We start from the raw sequence: 25187 nt of genomic DNA, 5'->3' as shown, positions 1-25187 counted from the left end.
GTGGCTGAACTCAATGGATGCTTTTCAGAACTTACCTTTTTTTCAGCAGCATGAGGGTTTGCTAATCCTAAGCAGCCTGTTGGGCCATCATTTTGTTACCTGCAGCTCTGCATTTCTACACAAGGTTAGAACTGCCCTTTAGTAACCAGTCTATTAGTTGTAGAAGCCAAACCTCACACAGGGCCTTTCAAATCAGTTGAGCAGAAAGTTGGTCATCCTGGAAGGGTATGCATCAAGAGGTATGACCAGAAACACCAGAGGGGCTGAGGGCCAGTATATGACAAGGCACCCCAGAAGCTGACCAGCAGAACACCTGGTTGATAAGTTTGAAACCCTGCCTGGGGAACTAGGGCTGGGCCTCAGTTACAGTAGGGATCCATTAGCAGATGAGAAGTACCTAGAGGGCAGAGACACAATCCCTCATACTATAGATGACAGTTCCACCCTTCCCCTTTTTCTTTTACCTTCTTCCTCCTACAATGGATGCTGGATGCTTATTTTATCAATAAATAGATCAAGATCTTGCTCTTTAGCAGTGTCCTGCATTATATAACCTGCTCCACAACTCCCATGTCTTTATCAGTGTGGTGTTCCATGACACAACTGTTGACTGGAAAGTTAACCTTCCGTTTGTTGTCTAGACCCCACTTTCCTGGTTCTCCTCTACCTTACTGGGAATTACTTCTAAAATCATTCAGGGCTCTTCTTCCCTCTGTCAGTTCTGATATCCCTCAGAGTTCTTTCCTAGACTGTGTTCTCAGGCTGCTCACCACCAAAACTATTACTGTAAAATAACATACATAATTCAAATAATTGCCTACAGTTTGACTTTATTCAAATTAGCAAGTATTAGAGCAATTGCTTTCTAGGCAAATGGCAAAGAAAGCTATTTTGAATTTATTTTTCCTGATTATAAAATAATATTTATTCATGTAGAAAATTATAGTAATAGTTTATAAGGTATTATGTAATATTACCTGTAATGGAGTATAGTGGAATATCCTGAATCCTACTACCCAGAGGTACTTAGTGTTCACTTCTAGTGTATGTCCTTCTAAATATACTTAGACAGACATGTATACATGAAACACAGATATCATATGCATGCATTCCACATAGCTGAGATAATTAAATTTGTCACTATTCTGTTTAACTGCACATTTTCTTGTGTCACAACAATTGTTCATAACTATTTTAATGGCTTCATAAATTTATCCTATGAACATAGAATGAAATAGTAAGTTTAAAGACCTGCTGCTGAATAGTGTCTTTAATTTTTCTTCTTCTGCATTGCTTTCCATGATTCACATTTTTAAAAATTAGTTTCTGAAACCCAAGTTCATCTTCTTGGGTTTTAATGCATTTTGTTACTTTACCTACTATATTAATTCTGTTTATGTGGTTGTTAGTATTGAGCTCCTGATTTCAAAGATGTCTTCCATATTCTGTATTTAAAATGGTGACTTGTCATAGTTTTGACTTGTAAGTTTTTAGTGATTAAACAAGATTGAGTAATTTTTCAGTTTTATTCTTTGCATTCCTTTGGTTTATTCCCATCATTTCTCCCTTTCCTTTCTTCTATTTAATATTAAATATAAATGGAGAATTACTGAGAGACATAGAAGCTTCGAGGTACAGTAACTGAGAGGCATAAAGCAGACCTGTTACTGGAAACTGCCTTGACTGACTTTCTTTTCTAATTACAAAGATTGAAAATACCTGTCAGACTTGTAAATAAGATATGCAATAATGTCTCTGGTTTGTTTTTGACACCACCCTTACTTATAGAAAGGGTTTTGGAGCAGATGGATATATTATGTTTGCAAGTATGAGGAAAGAGTAGGGGAAGATAAGCCTAGGAGGATAATAACATGGTCTTTCTGTGGAAAATAATCCATAGACAAATAACCAAGTTTACTTCTTCATTTCACCATGCTGAGCTCCTGCCGTACACACCACCAGATGAAAACCTTTCATTTCCTGTGCCAACCTGATGTGTCAAGAGTTTGCCTTATAAGTAACAAAGTGCAAAACTGTTTCTTCACAGCAGGGATCATGAGAATCTGAAAGCAGAACCTGCAACTGTGCTCCAGAAAAGTGAGACTGGTAATACAGGCATCATGAACAGAGACCCCCCAGTTCCCACTAATCCCACTGATCACCAAACTCATCATGTCGCAAGTGATGTGAAAGAGAGCAAGCACCAAGACAACCAGCAACTCCAATCAGAAGTACATAGCATGAACAGGACCAGATTTCTGGATGGTAAAGTAAGTCACAAGTACTAAAATTTTTCTTAGTAATTGACTGGGAAAAATATAGTTAGAATGGGAGCAAGTTCACAGAAACACACACTTGTGCAAGTGGTCATTGATAAGATAGCACTAGAAACCTTTTTTTTTTGTTTGGAAGTTGATTTTTGGGTTTTCCTTCTTTTTTTTGGTTTTCGGTTGGGTTGTTCACCTTGTTTTCCTTGACTAACTCAGTGATGATAATATAGCAGTCGGTGCCACTTTGTATGCATATTTGGAATGTATTGCAAGGAGAGGGCTTGTCTGCCTTAAGAGAGAAGATTGAAGAGATATTTACAGAAATAGATCATTTACTTTAAAAATGCAATGCAACCATGTCTACATATCAAATATTACCATCCCCAAGCCCTCTTGATAGACATATGTGTGATTGCACTCTGTTAACCAAACAATCCACAGTAGAGTAAGTTGATAGTGATAAATCTCAATGATTAGTAATTTGTAATTAAAAAGCAAGAATAGCAGCACTTGAAATCTGGATCCAAATCAAGACAAAGTTAATGTTTCATTGATAACAAAGTACATTTCCAAAAACTGCTGAAATTGCAATTAAGCAGATACAGAGTGGGAGTTTTGCAGTGCTGCCAAGCATTAAGTGACAGCCAGATATTTTAGTAGAGTACTGAATTAGTCTGCAGTAAACTCTAACATCATTATTTTTAGTTTATAATTTTAATAGTCCTTACTGAATCACTCCAAAACTAGCTAGCCTGTAGTCCTATGGGAAAATAAAAGCCTATGGATTCATGATTGTTAGCTCATAAGAACTCTGCAAAGACTGTAACTTGAAGTGGTTAACAGAGGGCTTCAGACCATACTCTACATGTTTTGGCTGAAGGTGTATCCAGAACTGACAGTGACTGCCCAACCTGTCAGCGGCAGAGCTGACACTGGAGCACCAATCTCCTCATCCTCAGAGAATGTTCTGGCTCTACCATGACAGGGAATTTTCTGGCTCTACCATGCTTCAGCTCAGGGCCTTTTAGAACAGGAGAGGATCGCTTTGCAAAGCTTCAGTAACCTATTAGGAAGTTCTAGGGACCTGAGTTTTTACTAATTGTGACCCTGAGTTTAATATATTTAATTATTGCTCACCAAAGATGGCCTTGGTAATTATTATATTTAGGAAACATTTTGTTATTGACAAATTATATTCTTATAAATTTGATCATTTGTACCCTTGAGGGATAAATTGCTAACCCTTGAGGTTGGTGCCTCTGTGATTTCTATCAATATGCTGTAGATGGATGGTAAAACTAGGACTCAGTTAAGAGATGTGACCCAAAGCTGTGCAAATAATAGTATTTGTCCAGGTTTTCTTTCTTTTTTCTTTAAAATGTTACTGATTTATAATTATGAAATAGTAAATAAGCATGTAAAAATTTTAGAAAATGAAAACATAAATAAGAGGAAAATATAGTTCCATCTAAGAAAACTGTAGGTGTATTTCTTTTCTTCATGTTATTCTATGCATAGATATAAGTTGAGATTTATTATTCACATTCTGCTTGCTATCTTGTTTGGCTCCTTTCATTTCTGGAATTCTTCCTCTGGCTTCCCAATGTTCATTCTAAGTATCATCTTGAATGAACACTTGAATAGCATTTACCCTGTGCCAAGTACTATTCTGATCTCTTTGAGGTAGTAAGATTCATTATTTTCATTTTGTAGGTGACAAAATGAAACAAAAATGGCAAGTGTCTTGTCTAGTTCCTAAGTCTGAGAAGTAGCAAAACCACACTAAAGCCCAGAACCTAGGACCTTATTTAGCAGACTGTATACATTACTTTTTATGGATATGCCATGCTCAGGTAATGACTCCCTTATGATGGGTATTTAAATCTTTTACACTTTTTCTCTTACAAATAAAAATTTGCTTCTTGACACTTTCCCTGCCACATCAAGCTGCTTCTTCCTGGTACTGACTCCACAATAGCTATTGTAATAGCATGTTATTTGGATAAGTTGTTCTTGGACTTTCAGGATAGCCCTTGCTAGCTCTGTAATTGAGAGTAATGATTTGCTGCTCTCCTCCCTGAACTCAATGAGGTTCCTTAGGGGGTGCTCAGCAGAGCCACCAAACTCAGCAAGGCCTCATGGGAGGTGTGGGGCCTGGCTAATTGGTTCTGTCTGCCGGTGTTGGCCTGCCAGATGGCAGTCACGGCTCCTGGTACAGAGACCCTCATTACCACCTTGAGTATGGGGTCCTGGAATCCCGCTGTAGTAAAAGGAGCAAACCAATCAGAATCCCTTCTAGAACCGTATCCCTCACACATAGATGAAAATAAACTTGGTTGCCTGCCATGTTGCACACAATCTGGAAAGCAACTGAATTTGCTCCAAAAGGTAAATTGTTGATAAAAACTGAGCTTTATGGGTGGGTGAGGGTGGGCAAGAATTAAGCTCTTCTAAAGTTTGAAGACCATCATTAATAGGCGGTGAGTATGCTGGAAATGGTTAGCAACTCCTTTGTTTTATGTATCTGAGTACATTAACATGTGTTAGAAATCAATAAACGGAAACCTTCATTTCACAACTGAAGAATAAGAGGTTCAGAGAATTCCCTGCCACATTAAGCTGCTTTTCCCTGGTACTTTCTCCACATTAGCCGTTATAATAGCATGTTATTTGGATAAGTTGTTCTTGGACATTCGGGACAGTCTGTGCTAGTTCTGTAGTACTAGAGAGAAATGATTTGCCCCTCTCCTTCCTGAACTCAATGAGGTTTCTTGGGGAGGTCTCACAAGTAAGGAGATTGGCTCTTCTCACAGTGAGTCCTCAGCTCTTTTGTCTCAAAATTCTGTTGCTCTCTAGTCTTTGAAAATACAGATATTGTCTATATTGTGTCTCAGAAGCAACAGCGCTGCCTTTTCTCAGAAAATAAAAAAGAATGTGTGATAGAAATAAACTCTGTAGCACAGTTTCAAAAATAAAATTAGTGTGTGCCTTTTGCATCTGGCAGCATGAACATGAAAGTGTGGGTACTTTCATTTTAATAATTACCACAGATGACTGATAATGTGTTCCTTTCAAAGGCTCTTTGTGTATTTTATCTTTTTTGTTCTTCCCAGACACCTTTGTGAGGTTGGGAGAGGCATGTGATGTTATCCTCATTTTATAGACGAATGGGCAGAGGTCAGGAACATTTCTACTTAGCTGTGTCTTTGAGCTCGGATTCAACGAGTTCAAAGCAGAACCTTTGACCCTGCTCTTCTTCCTGTGGTCTGAGTCTCATGAAATGGTCCACCACCTTCCCAGTGGCATCAGCAAGAAGCCCAGTCATGCTTTCTTCCTCTCTCTCCCTAACTCTGATATCCAGCTAATCACTGAGTCCTTTAAATTCTATGTCCTTTACGTCTCAAAATTGTCCTCTTCTCCCATCTTCCCAAAAGAACACTATACCTCAGCAGGAAAAAATTAATTATCTTCAAACTGGCATTCCTCTTTCTGTTTCCCTCTCTGTAATTGTGACAGTCATTGTGATAACACTGTTATGTCCCAAACTACCCCAATGTCAGTGTTTATTCCAATCATACTTACATCTACAACTAGTTGAGCCAGGATTTTCTCACTTCACTTTGACTTCATTCTAGACTGTAGATTTGTTTCAGGTGATGGAAACATTTCTGGAGGATACATTCAGACACATTACTCAACTACAATACATTTTATGTTTTTGTGTCATATGCAGTAACCACCCATTGGCCAAAGCTATTCACATGGCAAATCACAGCACGAATATGCTACCACTTTTAGGAGGACTTTGAATCCAGTGATCAAGTGTAATCCCTACTTAGCCCATAATGCCTTTTATTTTCCCTAATTTTATGTGTGTCTGTCACAGACCCCTTTCTTGAACAAAGAAAACTGTATCCAATTGCTAAAATATTCGCTTCACATGTTAATAGCATATTGCAAAATTGATAGTAAAGCAAGTGGTCTTCTTTGGGGGACTCAGTGACTCAGAGGACTAAAATTTACTTAGAACTGGGCATATGTTTTCAGAAATTAGATGGATCATTGGGATTCTCTCCTCTGTTCTTTCTAGACAACCACCCCTTTTTCCCCCCTTTTGTCTTACTAAAACTTGTCTTTGTATCTTTAAGATCCGCGGCCAGGCAAATGTCTACTGTAGCTCTGTACCAAGTGGAGACCAGTCTCTGTCCTACATCCATGGCCTCCCCAGGAGAAATTTTAGAGACTGGTCCTTGGAGCAGATGATGAGAAACAATTCTGACCAACCTGAGGTGTGTATACTAAGATGTACTGAGATGTTTTGCATTGCAGATGAAGGGGACTGTTTTTTAACAGTATGTTTTGATGTGAAGCAGATGATAAGACAGTCTGAGGATAGATGGTGGATCCCTTATGCCTAATCAGACTTCCAGGAAGCTTCTGACAAATAAGCAAGCCTCATATGTCTCAATTGAACTCATCTCCCTTTCGCCTTTCTCCTTCCAGATCCATGGGTCTCTGGATATTTGATTCTAAATTTTCATGTGGTGAAAATTATTATGCAAAAGACAGATGATATGTATTATATATTAAGGGCTCTTCTAAGAGAGTGTGTACTCTAAAATGATTTGCTTTCTTCTTTTCCTGACAGAAAAGGCCCAGAGGCATGATAAACTCCTAAGTACAACAGTTTCAGGTTTGTTATTTTTTTGTTTTTGCTTTATTTTACTGTGATTTCAGGATATCCAGAGGCCGAGTGGAACAACAAGAGAAGACACTTTCCTGCTTGCCCTGGTCCAAAGAGAACTCAAGTCATGTCCTTTGAGTTCTGACTTAGTAGATAAGCTTCAGAAAGAGCTGAAGATCCTAGATCCTATCTCTTCAGGATTTCTTCTTCAATCTCAGCTGAGTTGCCTCTTCTTGAAGCATGGAGTTCCTCTACAGTTACCAACAATCAAGATCCTATGTCAGAGATTTTCTCAGCAGGACTCCCCTGAAATGGTATGGCCATCTTGCTATTTTTTAAGTTTGGAATTATTTTGTTAGACTTGCACCCACCCAAGTAAATAGAATGAAAGTTTGGTATCTATCATGAAAAATAACCATGATAACTGACTGTTGGGCACTTATTTATATTTATATCTGGCAAATTCCAGCAGAATAGATCAGAGGTGAGAACAGAAAATAGACTTAGGTCTCCCAGTCCTGTTTAATATCTCTCAAAAGGGAAAACTCTGCTAAGCTTTCCTATGTCATGACAGTTACAAGAGAATGAGAGGTAGATGGTATGTAAAACAAAAATCACCACCACTGATTTACCAGCTAGGAAGCTGAGACCCGGAAGTGTCAACGAACTTGCTTAGAACATCCTGAGAATGCATGGTAAGCCAGGGCTGAGATAAAGATTTTCTATTGACAAAACCAGTGTTCTTTTTCTGAGAAGTCCATTCTCCATGCACACATTTGTGGGGTGAATATAAAGCATAGTTCAAGTGTAACTAAATTTGAGAAGCTAAAGAAAAGAAGAAGTAATAGCAATAGGCAAAAAAAAAATAGTGAACATTTGTCAATAGAAAACCAGACCAATTAATCTCATGGAGGTGTTCTAGGAATTTAGCAGTATGATAAATGCAAATTACCTGATCTTTTGCCTGCAACTTAGTTTTAGTTGTCTCCTGCTTCTCTAACCTGAAAACATAGATTTCAGTGTATATTTGGGAGAAGTATTTAACAATGCACTGTCGGGGAGTTAGTACAACCTGTTACCAATTTTTGTTCAGTCAAATTTTTTCTGGCCTAAGACCTAGTTTATATACAGCTGCTTATATGACTTTCCCTTTCCCCCACCCCCACACACATACTCTCTCCCTTACTGCACTGGAATTGCTACCCACCAGAATCCCTATAATGCCTTTTAGTCCAGCAAGTGATGGGGAGGTAAAGAGAGAGATCAAGAGGAACAGAAAAGAGATTAGAGGGCAAGTTATGCTACAGGAACAAATAGTCACGAAATCTTAGTGGTTTAGAACAGTAAACATGTATTTTTTGTGTATATTACATTTCCATAAAAAGCCAGAAGCAGGCTACAGTCAATATTGTCACTCTCTTAGCTTCAAGTCAGTTTCAAGTAATGAAACTGTCACTCTGGAATATTTTTGGACCTGGTGGCAGAGGGGAAAAAGTGTTCCTGACAATCACATGTTAACTGTTTAATCCTCGACCCAAAAACTGGCACATCAGTCTGGCTCACAATTCATTGGCCAGAATGGGTCATGTGGCCCCATCCAGGGCAAGGCAACCAGAAAGCATAAGCTTACCATTTGTCTAGATGGGTGAATCATAATGATATTTGGTAAAAAGCACTAATACTTATACTACCTTATATTTAAAGATCTTTTAAAATGTTTCGCCAGCAAAAAATTTCCACTTAACATTTTATCTTCGAGACCTGTTTCCCTCGTGTGTAAATTAAATGAAAATGTTCAGTTTTATGTTTAATTTTCAGGTTAATTATGGAAAAGTACTCTGGTTTTTAAAAGTTGCATCTTCAGATGAGTCACAGCAAAGCAAAAGAGTTGTGGATAGCAGTCTGAGGAAAATTCAGGGTTCTACCCTTCAGCGCCAAAGGTACTGTCCCCCCATTTTGTGGTTGCCTTGTTTCTAGATGTCTAGAGTGGGCAGGAGTCTCAGAAGTCATTTATGAAAAGCTCACCCAGTGTGGGATCACTCTGTGTTCACCAACACTTGGCTGACGCTTCTGGTTTTCTCCCTCTCACGAGCCAGCATAGGCAGTTAGATGCAGTAATTACGCATGTTTCTTATCATGTATAATCAAGCATGTGTCTTTTTTATGAAGTCCTGTGCAAAAATGGAAAACCTCATCATGAATTAGGAAATGACTCTGTACTGGTGCAGAGCTCATCTATAAGCTGTGATTTCAGAAATATGTTTAGTGAGTGAACTCCTGGATTATAGGCATTAATGAAGAAAAAATTGAGTTACAAAAGTCAAGAATCCTTTCCCATAATCTCAAGGGAAAAAAGTAACTCTAAGTTACTAAGATACTGTGAGGTGTATCATTAGAGATGAGGCCAGTAAAGGATGATCGTCCCTTTCTTTCCTCAGAAAATGACAAGGTGAAAATTAAATGACAACATGAACCAGAGCTCAGTTGCTGCCTTTGCCATGCTGTGGGCCTGGAAACTTGGCTCTGTTACTATGGCTCTCTGTGCCTTCATTCTCCAGCTGCAAAATGGGAACAATAATGGTCTTCCCCTGCCCTTCAAAAGTTTATGAGTTAATTAATGTCAAGTTCTTAAAAGGAGTACCTGGCATACAATAAGTGACATGTAATTTTGCTATATTTTTTAATTGTCTTTCCAGAATACACTCTTTTCAGTTACAAAATGACATGATACAGTGGCAAAGTTGGAGCATTGGAGTTCACTGCTTCTCTCTAGGAAGAAGGAAGGACTTTCTGTAAAAATGTCCCTGAACCATGTATTAGATTTGATTTCCTCCTACCATGTGCTTATTTGACAATCACACTTCATTCAGCAAACATTCACTGAGTACCAGCTGCTTGCTACATGCACTTACTGGGCACATGAATTTAGAGCTTGGAAAGGTTGATCTCAGAGGTTCACAGTCCAAAGAAAGGGAGACAGCCATGTGGGTATACCAGTTAAATGCCTCTCTGGGAGCCAGTGTCTTACTGAGAGACACAGAGTCCTAGAAATTCTTAATCATCAGTGACTGCAGTTCATTAGCCTAGAGGGTGAGTTTTGTCCCTGAGAGGTTATAGACTATGATATAGAACACATGACCGAGCCACTTATTGGCAGATAATGGGTCTTAGGAATCCTAGACAGGAAACCTCTCCTTAGTCCTAGACTAGTTTGGGCCCTATCTCTTTGCTCTGTGACCCTATAATCCTCTTCCTTTATGGTATCATTAACATTGTCATTACTTATTTGGCATTTGAGGTTAGAATTAGTATCTGCCATGGCCTAATCAGTGTCTAGCATAGTTCTAGCTAGTTTCTGGCACAGGGGAGATGCTCAATAAATATTTGGTAAATGTAATTGGTCCTCTAAGCATGCATCACTTCACTTGCAGGGACATCTGGGTCTCTATTTAAAAAGTGCATAGAGAGATCATTTAGAACTCATCAAAGAAGGTGCTACTTTATCCAAACTAGATAGTGTATTTGTGGAAGTGCAGGACTGATAGCCTATAATGAATCCATACTCTTTGTTAATTAATGTGCTCCTCAAGAAAAGCCCCTCCCATGTTTTGTCAGGTAGAACCTCTAATGAGGCAGCTCTGTGATGTTTAAAAAGCCTCTGGCATCACAAACAGCAGCAGGAATGGCAATAGCTTTCATCACCTAAGTTGGACCAGATGAAATAAACTCCCACAGCAGGTTTTCGAAGAAACCCCACCAGCTGCAGTAAATGGGTTCCATATAACACCTGCCTGTTCAGCACTCTGTGTACTGAGCTAGGAGCCAAAACCCCATGAATCCCTACCCTCAGGAACTGGCATTGCAAAAAAAGAAAAAGAAAAGGCAGACTTCTGATTCAAATCTGGGACAGAGCCATCTGATTGGCACAGACTGGGTCATGTGCTGTAGCAGCAGAGAGAAGCTGGTATAGCAATAACTGGCATTTTTTTCTGCTGGAGTGAGAGGCAGACTCCTGTGGTAGAGACCCCCTGAATAAGAGAAGGGTGCAGAAGTTAGGTGACTGAAACAAAACCCATCACCTGAACGACGCTTTTAAAAAATATTAGGGATTGGCCCTTCCTGATGGCGCAGTGGGTTAAAGCACAGCACTGGAAGGCTAAAGCCACTTCAACATGAGTTTGATCCCTGCCTGCCCCGGAGGTGACCACATGGCGCTGCAGATCTCTCCTGGCCACCCGCTGCTCCCCTCAGCAGTGTACTTCGTCGATCTGCCTGTTCTGCTCCCCGCTCTGTCTCTGGTGAATCCTCTCACCCTCCGCATCTCTGGCCTGTACCCCAGTTCTGCATGAATAAATAAATAAATCTTTAAAAAATATATTAGGGATTATTGATTAGTCAACTGCTATAGTTTTGACTCAAACTCAAGAGGCTCAGAGGAAAAAGATACAAAATGATGTTTAGAAATAGTTACATACATCTAGAACCTGTTCCATTCCAGGTACTCCACAAGACCCTTAGGAAATAGTAAGGAACAAAATTGATACAACCCTCCTCTGAAGGAGCAATCTTTTAAGGACATGAGACACAAAACAGTGACCAGAGAAATAAAGTTGTGATTGTAACTTGAGGAAACTTATGAAGGAAAAAAAGCAAAGAGCTGTGATAACATAGGCCAAACAGGAAGGTGCTTGAGCTGGGTGGGAAGAGCAGTTATGAGCATCAGGTCTGACCTCCTCATTCAGTGACATCAGATTGATAGCATGAAATTGACGGTAGTGGGACTGTTTACTCCATGAATATGCATAATACTACAAATCAGTGCCTCATCCGGGAAAACTGCCTGTTCAAGATTTAACAAACACAACACTTAAAGGGAATTCATTTACATGAGTAGACACTGGGAGATGCCATAAAATGTCCCTCTAAGAAAGTGGCACTTAATTTAAGATAGTGAAATTAGCAAAAACTTCACCATAGAAAAGGTAATCCCAGTCGATCTTGATAGACAAATGCCTTTGAATGTTAAAAAGAGTCAGTCTCAAACGTTTCATAAAATAAATGATGACAACCCTTTATTACCCTTGTTGCTTTTACCTTTAATTTAAAATAACAATAGTCGGTTATAGAGGCCATCTCAGGAATTTGTATGTGACATGGTAAATAAATAACAATTTCCAAACCTTTTCTCCAGCTAGAAAGAGCAGGGGAGAGGCAGAAAGTTCTCCTAGCTCAGGTCTTCCTTCTTTATACGTCCCCTTGTTTACATAGACCTGGAAAGATCTGTTTTGCTTGTGGCTTGAATGATTTGGGAATTTGATTTACCATCATTAATTATCTGAGTTTTTCTCTCAACCTGAAATAAGAGTTTAAAAGGTGGATTCCAAATTTGGGTCAATGTTCTAGTGAAATTGATCAGTACCTCCTAGAAAGGAGGCAGGCACACTCACTGGAATGGAAAGGTTTGAATTTCTGATCTCCACATGCTGTCCCTTGACTATTTGTAGAGACATATTTGGCCTTACAGGGTGGGTTCTAATTCCACAGTGTATATCAGGTGAGAGATGTGTGGAAACACAGTGGCTTTGATTGGACCACCCTGTCACTCTTTCTCTTTCCCTTCCCAGCAGCCCTGTTCCAGAAGACTCTAACCCACAGTCAGCAGCAAACCAGAGCCTGTTAGAGATCTTAAAGATGGCACTCAGGACCACCAGTGGCAAACTCAACATAGAGAACCTCAATCTGAGTTTTCGAAAAGAAGACCGCTCATTCTCTGGGTGCCTGCCTCCACCCAAGGTAACCAAAATTAAATTTCATCACGTTTGTTCATCTCTAGAAGGCTCTCTGGGATATCAGGCCTAGAGTTAAGATAGAATTATATTTTGTATTGTGCCTGTAGGTTATATTAAAATTGTGTTTCTGTGCCCAGAAGAAAGAAAACAAAAGAGAAAAAAAATTGTAAAATAAGTAGAATTGATCAAGGCATTTCTTATATTGAGGTATGTTTTATATGAATAATAGAGAATATGGCAATACCCATCTATTATAAAAAAATATTTCTCTAAGAACAAATGTTCATTTTTCACATCTTCTGCCCGCTTCCAGTAAGGTCAGTTTGTGATACCCCATTCTAAGGGATACCACATCTTAAGGAATGATGTGATGTATTGCTGATAAAGACTAGCATGTTTATTTTAAAGCATTAACAGTGCAGATGAGTTCTATAAAAAGATCCAGAACCATATTACTTCCCATGTCATCTGTAGTCAAAGAAATAATACTGCCTTTGATATAGGGAAATAATGACTGTTATCACTACAGTAGCACGTCACTACCAATTTTTAATCACTCTGACACAGTGCCAAGTACTGTGCTTTACTTATGTTGTCTCTCTTAACACTTATAGTTAATTGCTTACAAATGACCATGAAATCCAGGTAGATAATATAATACCTATTTAATAAATAAAAATATCTAAATATCAAGCCAGTCAGTTGAATCTCCCAAGGGCCACATTTAACAAGTGATGGAGCTAGGATTCAACATATAGCAGAGTATTTGAAATTGAGAGCCAGAGTTGGAACTCCATTTGGCAAAAGATATCTGGAACATCTTTTGAGCCCAGGATGCAAGTTATAATTCCAGAGTAATAAAAGAGATTGGAAATTATAGGGAGGAAAAAAATGTCATGTCTGAAAATTAGAAAATAACTTTCTTTTAAGTAGATAGAATAGAATTGAGAGAGTCAGAAAAAATTTATTTAAAGAGTTATTTATTTATTCATACAGAACTGGGGTACAGGCCAAAGATGCGGAGGGTGAGAGGCTTCACCAGAGACAGAGTGGGGAGCAGAACAGGCAGATCGACGAAGTACACTGCTGAGGGGAGCAGCGGGTGGGTCAGGAGAGGTCTGCCATACCATGTGGATCTCCTCCAGGGCAGGCAGGATCGAACTCATGGGGAATTGGCTTAAGTTTCTTAGTGCTGTGCTTTAACCCGCTGCACCACCAGGGAGGGCCCGAGAGAGTCAGAAAATTTAAAAGAATAAGTAATGTTTACTAAGGGAGCAAGGACATGGTATGTAAAAGTGGGTTCTTATTGTAGAACAGAAGCCACTTTCTCTATGCGTTCATATTTACAATCAAGCAAACATGCAACGGTAAAACTCAGATTAGTATATATGCATGTGTGTATGTAAATATTACACTTGCAAGCATGTTTCACTTGAAAGAGAACACCAGAAGAGATTCTAGTCATTGCAACTGGACTTTATTATGTTTAAAAGAAAATCTGCAAGAAATATACTAAGAAATATCATTTATGGTTAGATTGAAAAGTACATAACATTACCAGTGAAGCTTGAATGTTCTCAGATGATAGTCATAGAATGGAACTAAAACGATTTAAAAATCAAACTCTTTGAGTCTTAGATTATTCATCTAGAAAAACGGGCTTTCCTTCCTGTGTCCTTTGTGAGAATTAAATAAGATATGTATATGAGGGCCCTTAGCAGTGACTATGAAAGCAAACCTTGACTGCCTTCCCCCACAGCTGGTTGTGAAAGCTTACATTTGTGGTTGATATCTAAGGAAATAGGGCACGTTTTCCTTGAAGCTGGTCTGCCTCTCGTGAGCCATCTGGCATCTTTTAGACATCTGGAACTCACTCAAAGTATATTACAGTTCTGGGAGGCATGTAAAATAGAATTCTGTTTCCCTAGAATGTGAGACAAATTGAGGCCCAAGGGACATTGGATATGGAAGACAGCAAGACCTGTACCCCAATATTCTTGCTCTTGGACTCAGGATGACAGAGAAGACAAAGGCCACCTGAGTTGAGGAGTTTTCTTTTTGGACAATAATCCTTAATCTCCTGAAGATAGAGAGGGAGAAATCACAGATTTTTAAATTTCTCATGAAATCTACATATCCTATCCCCAAAGTACGGGGGTAAGAGGGGTAGTATCCTCACACCCAACATTTCCGAGCATTCTTAGGTACATGCAGTCTTGAAAGATAATCTCTGAGTTTTGTCACTCAAATCAATGAAATATTGATCATTCTCAGAGAATAACAAGCATGTAAAAATCTTTTATCCTTGTTCTGTGGACTCAGGCTACTCCTCTATTATGTCTTTTCTGCAGTGAGGACTTCTGGCAGGAATATTGAGGCAACATAGATCAACATACATTTACGTATTTACTAACTGTGCTGACCTGGGTATAGATTCAAGTTAAGACAGCTCCAAGCATACAAGCTCAGATTAACCCTTTTATACACCATCTATATTTCTCACATCAGTAACTCACTGTCTTTTCTGTATCAGAACCCCAAGCCCATCCCAATCTGTGCTCACACTTAGCTAAAACACATAGAGATCTACCTCTAATTACTCTCAGCTTCATTTCATGCATTTCCTTATCACCAAGAGGGAGTTCTGTTGCAGAAGAAAGCAGGATTTGTGTATGTGAAGTCCATTCTGTGTCTGTGACACTAGTTACCTAATGGCTGGGACAATAAAACATTGTGCAGCTTGCTAGCTTCCTTTTGAACTTAGTTGTGAACTCTTCTGTAAAACTATAAAATTATTGTGACAGACATCAAACCATCCCTTCCTCCAAAGCATTACTCATCTTTCTGATAAATATAGCATTTTTAATCTATCCTTTGGCATGGGGATGAGCATCATGATAAGGCACTGAGGAACATAAGGACTTTTGAGAACTATTGTGATTTCAGTCCCTAAGTTCTCCAGGAGCTCGAGGGAAATGCAGCACTTTAAACATGTTGTCACAATACTGTAGGATATGAGTGAGAGCAGGTACTGAACAGAGAGAAAAAACACCAGCCTAGACTAAAATAAAAAAAAAAAAAAAAACTCTCCAGAGGAGTTGCCACAAATGTTGAAGCATAACAGGTGAATTTGGCAAAGAATGGGGGACAGGAAGAGAGCAAAAGAAGCGATGGGGTAGGCATGCGAGGTAAAAAGAGTGATAGGAAATGACACTGAAATGAGAATTCTAACATGGTTAGAATGGTCATTTCTATAAGCAGAACACACAGGATGAATGTTGGCTGGCTGCAATGGGAGATCGTTTTGACGCTGATGTTAGATTGGAAAGTAGGAGCCAGTTGATTAATGTTCTTTCTAAGGCCTGTGAACTTAATCCTGGGAATCATCAAAGGACATTAAACAAGTGAAGGATATGATAAATCTGAACTTTTTAAAAAGCTTATTAATAGGATTAGGAGACTTAGAGGAAGTAGAGGAAGGGCATTTCAAGAGTCTGAACAAGATAGTATCAGCTTGTCTACCAGGGCAGTAATAGGTGGGGTGGGAGATACTAAGGCAATCGAAAAGTGAGTATTGGCAAGTAACTGGTTATGGATCCTGAATCAGGAGGAATCAAAACGGACTCCCCTAGGTTATGTCATTGGTAAATTGATGAGCAGTGGTATCATTATCTGAGACAGGAGGCAGACAAGGGGTAATGTGGAGGAGTAGAAGTAGGGATAATGAGTTCAGTTTTGATTTGGGTTGAGAGGTGATGCCTACATGATGACTTAAGAGTCTTCAACATGGAGTGGAAGCCAGGGTGGCACAGACCTGAGGGCTGCACAGAAAGTGAGAAGCGAAGGGTGCTCTTGAGAATCATGCCCATTGTGAAAGAGTAGGTAGATGAAGTAACCAGCAAAGGAAACTAAAAATAATCAAGAGAATTAGGTATGATCAAGAAAGGCCAGAGAAACTTTACAAAAGATTGGCAGAATCAACTCTGAGACATATAGAACAGTACCACCTATAATTAGGACTGAAAAGCATTGGCTAAACTCAAAGCCATGGGAGTGGCCAGTGACTTAAAAACCTCAGTTGAACTCGAGCTGTGGGGTAAAATGCAAATGGATCCATACATGAGAAGAGAGGAATTTGAGAGAGCATCTGTGCACCACTCTTTCAAGGAGCAGTTTGGGGAAATGAATATTTATCTCACATGTCAATTTAAAATAGCACATAGGTACATTTGATTAAAAATTTCCATATTGAGGAAATGACACATGATCAAATTTCTCTTACTGAACAAGGGTCATTATTATGAATACTCATGCTTTCAAATTTTAATAATAATCCTGAATAATGCTAAAATACTAAGATTTTTTAGATGTTTCTGTTGCTCCTTTAAAACTGTCAGCAATCAGTTCTTCGCAACTATCAATCAATCTGCTTCTAGGAACCCTGATGTACTATTTCTAATCTGCTGTTCATTTTAGCCTAGAGCAAACCTCATTGTTGCCAGAAGTAAATGAACTGTTTTTAGAATAACCTCTTAATATTGACGTTTAAAATTACATCAATATGATTTAATCACAAATTATTCAAAGATTATTCAAAACTCCATATTTATGGAGTAAAATGGCATAACATGACTAATTTCTATTTCTCTAAATTTGTATTTTGCCAACCTCTACCCCTACATACTCTGCTCTTCAGTGTCTTCAAATCATTCATTCACTCCCTCACTCATGTGTATTCATTTATTCAACAATTATGATCCTTCATTTTTCAACAATACACTATGCTGTGGTCATAGGAAAATGAATGAAACATAATTCTAGCTACAAATAGGCCACCATTTTGTAGAAAAACTCTAAAAGATAATTACTGCTTAGTCTAGAAAGAGCTTAAGGCTATAGTAGAGTAGATAATGTCAAAATACACACAGTTTCTTTTTTTTTTTTTAAGATTTATTTATTTGTGCATACAGAACTGGGGTACAGGCCAGAGGCTCAGGGGCGGCGAAAGATTTCACCAGAGACAGAGTGGGGAGCAGAACAGGCAGATCGACCAAGTACACTGCTAAGGGAGCAGCGGGAGGGTCAGGAGAGGTCTGCCACGCCATGTGGTCTCCTCCGGGGCAGGCAGGAATCGAACTCATGCAGAAGTGGCATTAGCTTCTCAGTGCTGTGCTTTAACCCGCTGTGCCACCAGGGAGGGCCAACACACAGTTTCTTAAAAACACCATATTCTCTCTTCTGCCTGGAGTTCTCCCCAACCTCTAATTTTACTTCTTTTGACATTTAAAATTGATTACTTTTTTCCTGTCTTAAGTTTTTCTGACATTAACCCTCTATGCCAATGCAAGTTTTGGGTTTAAATTTGTTTGTTTCATTCCATGAATACAGTTATATCATTGTTTTCAAATATTGATTTTTTTTTATTATTATTCAGGTACAGTCTGACTAACAGATCATGTGATTGGCATTGAAAAGAGAGATCAGATTGTTACTCACAGTACCCAAGAGGCCAAGAGGAAGCCTAGAAACATCCTTCGGCACTCAGGCCACATGGAGAGGCACCAGGGTCTCAGGAGGAAAGGAAAATGTGGGAAAATGTCCAGTACTACTACAAAGAAATTGTGGTCCAAGTGGCACACTCCAGTCAATCCTTTACTTTCTCCTGGAATTGACTGCACTGGGAGAGACAATCTCTCCCTAGGTCAGCAGACTCCAAGAAGTCAAAGCTTCAGAATAAAAAGAAGCTTAATCCTGTCACTAGATACAAATTGCTCTCAAAACAAATGACTATAGTTATTGTTTAGTAGTAGCAGCTATTTTTAGACTATGATTTAGTCTAAAAACTACATGATACATAATTTTCTTCCTTCTTTCCTCCTTCTCTCCCTCCCTCCCTTCCTAATTTCCTTTTTGTCTTCCTCCTTTCTTTTTTGTTTCTCTTCCTTCTTTCTGGTCCTTTAGCTCCTCCCCCTCCCATAGAACATCATACCATTGACTCCCTTTACCTGATTTGGCAATGCCCATCCCAGGTGTGTAACTTCTAGGTTATGATTACCCATTTTATGGTTGACAAAATGCAAGGTCAGTATTTTAATATCCAGGGACTTCTGAGTAATGAAGTATTACCACTGTGTCAGCCAAATGAAAGTTTCACTGTTGATCAATATTCAGTGGGAAATTCTTATCCTGAAAACTGTCCTCATAATAGAATGCTTATCTGTGTCTTGCTGTTTTGTCAAAAATATGTTAATTCTAAGAGGGAAATTAAAATTTCATTTCATTATAGTGAAATTTCAATTCTTTTTTTTTCAGGTCAGAGCTATCTGTGGGAAGCATGGATTATATCTGACTTTGAGCCTGTTAGAAACACTGCTTAGCTATCAAGATTTGGGCTACCATGATGAAATAAAGTAAGTTGGTATTTATTCACACAGTCCTCTTTCTAGGTTTGTTGACTGTTTCAAAGAACAAAGCCTTAGATTTTCGAAAGGAATGAAAATTCTCCGACATTAGCAAATGTAAAATTTACAATCTCTAGCATCCAGATGAAAATTACAGATAGAAAAGTACAATATATTATTAGGAGAAAAAGCAACTAATAAAAGTAGATTAGTAGTGATAGATGTAGTAGACAAGCACATTAAGCCCTTGTAAATATACTTAATATTTTTAATATAGTGTAGGAAAATTTGAGCATAATGAGAGGTATGGGATGGGTACGTAGGTAATAGACAGACCCAAGTGAAACTCCTGAGATTAAAAAAATACAATATCTTCCCCAAACCAAAAATCTCAGCCTAGTAATGAGAAAAAGTTTAGACATCCTAGTAATACTCATAATTGTGAAGACTATTAATAATAAGGAAAATCTGAGAAAATGTCATAGCCAAGAAAACTTTAAAGAGACATAAGGATCAAAATATGGTAGACAAGATAGACTCTGGAACAACAGACATTTATGTAAAAAAAAAACTAAGGATATTGGAATAAAGCATGCACTTCAGAGTAATGTGTCAGTATCGGTTAGCTACTTTTAATAAGGTTTATACTCTAAGATGTTTTGATAAAAGAGGACACTAAGGGAGGCTCATGGGAATTCTCTACACTATCTTTTTTTTTCTGTGTACCTAAAACTATTAGAAAATTAAAATTTATTTTAAAGATAAAAGTCTGAAATCACATGCTGGAGGGAGAGCCTATTAGACATTGCAGTGTAAAAGTGAACTTAAAAAAGAAATAATCACTATCTAAAATAAAACTCAGTGTTGAAAAAAAAATCAACAAAAGCTAACAGAGAACCACTAATTTGTGATAACATCAGTGGCTGAAAGCATGGTAAAATGGAATTTCATAAAGGAAAGTGAGAAAAGAAAGAAAGAAAAGAATACTGAAAAAATAATGTCTACAGTTTTCCATTTTTTAAGAAAATTATAAAGATGATTCCAAGAAGCTCAGTGAACCTCAAGTACAAGAAATTTGACATAAACCACACAAAGTTTCATTATAACCAAATTGTTTAAACTGGTACTAGTGAAAAAAAATCTAGAAAAACAACATTAAAAATCACAACAGAGGCCCTCCCTGGTGGCGCAGCGGGTTAAAGCACAACACTAAGAAGCGAAAGCCGCTTCCACATGAGTTCGATTCCCGCCTGCCCTGGAGGTGATCCACATGGCGCGGCAGACCTCTCCTGACCCACCAGGTGCTCCCCTCAGCAGTGTACTTCGTCGATCTGCCTGTTCTGCTCCCTGCTCTGTCTCTGGTGAATCCTCTCACCCTCTGCATCTCTGGCCTGTACTCCAGTTCTATATGAATAAATAAATAAATCTTAAAAAAAAAATCACAACAGATTTCTCACTAGAAACAGTTTGGTCCTGGCAAAGTAAAATAGTATGCTTAAAGTCTTAAAAGAAGAAAAAATTATATCTAAAATTTCACAGAACTCTTTTAGAAGCTAACATGAAATAAAACCTTTTTCACATGTAGAAGTGAGACTTCATAACCAACTAACCAGACCTAAGAGAAATATTAAAAGAAATCCTGTTTTTCCTCACATTTCCATTCCAGTATCTTGTACTCCAATATTTAGCACTTAATAGGGGAACTACCAACTAATAAAGTCATCCATTTATCCATTTCACAAATATTTATTAAGTGCCTACTGTATACCAAGCACTACTCTATTCACAGGGAATATAGAGATGGATAAAGCTAAAAGAAACCCCTCTCTCATGAAGCTTGCATTTTAATAGAGAAGAGAAACAATAAATAAACTAGAATCTGACACAGCTCAGAGATAGTGCAATACAAAAAAATAAGGAAGCATAAAGATATGGGAGCCATTAACTGATCAATAAACGATGCTACCATGTCTAGCCTAGCCCGTGATTTTCCTTTAGGACAGTTCTGGAGGTGGCAGCTTCCTTCCTCTAAAACCTTGAGGGTGGTTGGGTAAGGGTGACGAGGAGGGTGACTAAGGAACACCTGCAGAAAAGTGAGTTGATAGCTGAGTAGAAAAGCAATAAGCTAAAATTGGGAGTTCCCCAAAGACGCCAATATAAACAGGAGAAAGGGTAAGTTTCCGGGCTCATGCTATAGCTGATAGAGTGAAGGCACAGGGAGATACACGTGGACTACAAGTTGGGGTTTAGAATGAAGATTCCAGGAATCAGAGAAATGAGAAGTAGAGTGAATGGGATTAGGCTACTTGCAGTTGCATCCATGTTCTCAACCTCCCACTGTTTTAATTGCAAATCTGAAAAACACGCCAATTTTTTTATTCACTTAAGATAAATCTTAAGTCTTTAAACATTGAAGACTTTCAAAACCATGAGAACTGATGACAAGTAGCATTTGTAAGGGATAAACCTGTTCCATCCCTAAACAGACACTGGCTGAAGCTTCATTTGAATGAACTCCTTTCTTTTAAGGGCTTATGTATGCAAACCTATATCCTTAAGAGATTAAAGATGCAATTTAGACACACATTTTAGGAGTGAATGCACGAATCATTATTTTAGTACATATTGTCCATTAATCTGCTGTTCAATTGGGAACCCATTTGGAATGTGGCTGCTTGCTAATTAGCAGGATTCTAGTGCTGAGCTGCTTCCTGATTAAATGTCCTTTAGAATCAATAAAACATCAGGAGGGATTATGGTGATGTGGGATTAGCCCCATCTAACCAAATAAAATGAGTTGTGTTCCCTTCTTAAACTGTCATGTTGCAAGTGCTGATGAGAAGAACAATTTCCTGAACACTGTAGCAAGTTGTTTTTTTTTTTAACACTGAGATTTTGTATTTTGCCATTTGCCTACCAATTAGCAGAGAGAGACATTAGTGAATCACTGCCAGGGTAAGGCGATTTTGAGAAAGACTTGATTACGATTTCAAATCTCTACTCTGAATCACCCTTATGTAAAATGAATTCAGGTTGTGTTGGAGGGAAATTATTATCCCTGTTCTTGGCCAGGAACATGTAAGTCAGAATTAGCATTTAATGTTTCTGTGTGACTTTGCAATAAATGGTAATTAAGGAGGGCAGAGAGAGAACAGGAGGCAAACTAATACTCTAAAATTGTATTGGCAAAATTAAATGCTTCAAGCCCAGTCTAAAATACAGGCACACAAGCCAAATTGTGTGTTGGGGGGAGGGATAAATAATGAAGCTGCTATGGAAGCTTCATAAATAGAGTGGAGCAATTGACACAGCCTCAAGTATGACTTATCATACACATCTGGCCCATTATTCAGAGTGCAATTAGGTTGAAAAAGACGGGTTTGATAATCCTAGGGACAACCAGAGGATTTTAAGAGATAAAGGAAACAGGAGGTGTCTGATTCACCAATTACTTTTTAATGGGAGTAGAAAATTGTTAGCAGTAAGCTATGAGAGATGTGATATGGATCTTCCCAGTGGTTGGAACTTAGACACCAGACATAGCATTTAAAAGGTCATTAATTTCATTCTTCTCTTCCAGAACCCCATTATTCCTATGGTGTGAGAATAATAATAATAGCAATAATAATTCTAAAGTTAGTAACAGTGGTTAATATTTATATAGTTTACTATATTCCAGACAATTGTTATAAGTGCTTTATAAACATTAATTTCTTAATCTTTGTAAGTTCCCCATGAGAAAGGTACTGTTGTTTTTCAGGTTGGGAAACTGAAGCACAGAGATGCTTAAACCTATATGCAACTGATAATTCACCAAGGCTAAATCAAATGCAGACTTTCTAGCTTCATAGTCTTGTCTTTTAATATATTATACAGGTCCTCCAACAAGTCCTAAGAAATTCAGAGGCTAATAGAATACCAACTAGACACAGGAGTTTTAGGACAAATTCAGGTAAGAAAAAACAGGAGCTTTTAGGTTCCAAGGGCAGATATCCAAAGGAACCCAGGTTTAGGAGGTGAATTATTACTGCTTTAGCACAGTTGCTAACCATCACCCCCAAACACACAGAAAGTCAGCATAAGTTCTGGGCTCACATAGGCGTAAGTGGACATCCCAGCTCTACAATTCACTGTATCTTTGGGAACTTGAACAAGTGATTGATTTCTCTTAACCTTAATTTTCTCATGTGCCAAGTGGAAAAGAATTCTTTAACAATTCACAGCCTATGTGTCAGAGAAGTGCTGTGCTTTCTGTGTTAACTGGAAGGGAAGAAGAACAAAAGTTTACAACTTGGACTAAGTGAAGAAAGTGAAAGCAAAGCAACTGTGTGAACACTCAGCTGTTTACTTAAATAGCACAATCAAAATAACCTGTTGAACAAGGATGGAACACATGTGTATCCATCCCAGGCATGGGAATAGATGATCTGCATGACTATCTCATTTCTTATTTCCAACAGCCCCAAGTAATAATGCATACAGAACTGGGGTACAGATTAGAAGGCACAAGTGCAGTGAGAGGATTCACCAGAGACAGAGAGGGGAGCAGAACAGGCAGATCAATGAAGTACACTTTTGAGGGGAGCAGCGGGCGGGTCAGAAGAGGTCTGCCATTCGATCCGGGGCAGGGATCGAACTCATGCTGAAGTGGCTTTAGCTTCTTAGTGCTGTGCTTTAACCTGCTGCACCACCAGGGAGGGCCCTAAATTATGGTTTTTATACCCACTTCATAGCTAAGTGAATTGAGGCTCAGAGACCTTGGGGAACTAAAAACAATAAGACATGCTTCCAGATTCATATGTTAGAACCTTAGTGTCTCCAACCCCAACCAGTACCTAAGAATGTGATCACGGAGATAGGCATTTAAAAAATGTTAAGTTAAAATGAAGCCGTTAGAGTGGGCACTGATCTAGTCTGGCCGATGTCCACATAAAAAGAGGAAATCTGGACACAGATATCAAGAAGGCTCTCACACAGAGGCCATACATAGAAAGGGAGGTGCCAGGTTCCCTGCCCTCCCAAGGAAGGGTGAGCTGAGCAGTGAGGAGAAGCTAGAAAAGACTGGTAGAAGGATGTAGGGAAGAGATAAAAAGGAAAGAAGAAGACGACTAAGGGGAGACACCGGAGGAGGTACAAGCAACAGAGAGACATGGGAGGAAGAAGCCACGCTTGCTTCTTGGTCTTGAACTTGTGCCAGGGATGTGGGGGGCTTAGAAGGAGACACTCGAAAGAGACAGATAGAGGCATGGACTAAAGATCTGTGGAAAGGCTGACAATCTCAGCCTCTGTCTTGGCTTGTATTTCGACTTTGTTCTTTTCCTTCCAGACCTGTCTGGCCTCTTCTGCCCCTTTCCTATGGGCCTACCAGAAGGTGCCTTAGACTTACGGCAAGTTTTTGTCCCTTTTTGCTTCAGTTTGGGCCAACCCTGTTTGGCATTTACCCATAGGCCATGGGTAAATTTGGGCGTTTGATTGGAACTATTTTTACTATATTTTCTGTTCTTTCTATGCACACTAATGGTATTAAAGTTCTTTTCTATTGTTTGCATTATACACTATGTATACTTTGTCTTTAGGTGGTAGAACCTATTTAGAGCAGGTAGGTTTAGGGGTCCTGGGTGCCCCTCTTACTAACACACTGACCACATGAAGATAGAGCAAGGGGGAGGAGGTTGTCAAAAGAGGCCAAATCGACCAGCATCTTGAACTGTAATAAAATGGACTTACTGCTTAATATAGGTCTGGATTTGAAGAGTTTAGTATCTGTTGCCTTTTCTGTCAGAACCTAGGAGAAAGTCAGATTAAAAGCAGCACCAGAACTGTCAGAAAATAAATTTCTTCCAGGTCACCAGTTTGTAGCATTTTGTCCTGCAGCCCCTAACAAATTAACACAGCCCCAAAAGGGGAGCACTGTCCCCTGTAGTCCCTTTCTGCTCCCTCCCCCTTTAAGCAGACTCTGTGTGCCTCACCTGGAGTAAAAAATAACATAGGGCTTTCATAAAGTACCAGGGGGGAAAATATGGCACATGGGTGACTTGGTGAC

At 38.8% G+C, this 25187-nt stretch overlaps 1 protein-coding gene across 1 annotated transcript in view; it reads left to right on the top strand.

Moving 5' to 3' along the window:
- LOC101626783 (chromosome unknown open reading frame, human C1orf87) overlaps positions 1-25187 on the top strand; it is a 51220-nt gene that overhangs the window by 9418 nt on the left and 16615 nt on the right. Inside the window, exons 3-8 of the mRNA XM_004679056.2 lie at positions 2048-2270; positions 6419-6559; positions 7008-7268; positions 8773-8894; positions 12579-12747; positions 19056-19153. Coding sequence (XP_004679113.1) covers positions 2048-2270; positions 6419-6559; positions 7008-7268; positions 8773-8894; positions 12579-12747; positions 19056-19153 — 1014 coding nt within the window. The remainder of the gene's footprint in view (positions 1-2047; positions 2271-6418; positions 6560-7007; positions 7269-8772; positions 8895-12578; positions 12748-19055; positions 19154-25187) is intronic.

This window comes from Condylura cristata, unplaced genomic scaffold (assembly GCF_000260355.1).
Source record: "Condylura cristata isolate star-nosed mole 26May11 unplaced genomic scaffold, ConCri1.0 scaffold00008, whole genome shotgun sequence".
NCBI lineage: Eukaryota > Metazoa > Chordata > Mammalia > Eulipotyphla > Talpidae > Condylura > Condylura cristata.
Note: the sequence above shows the minus strand (reverse complement) of the source record. Positions and strands in the feature narration are given on the sequence as shown.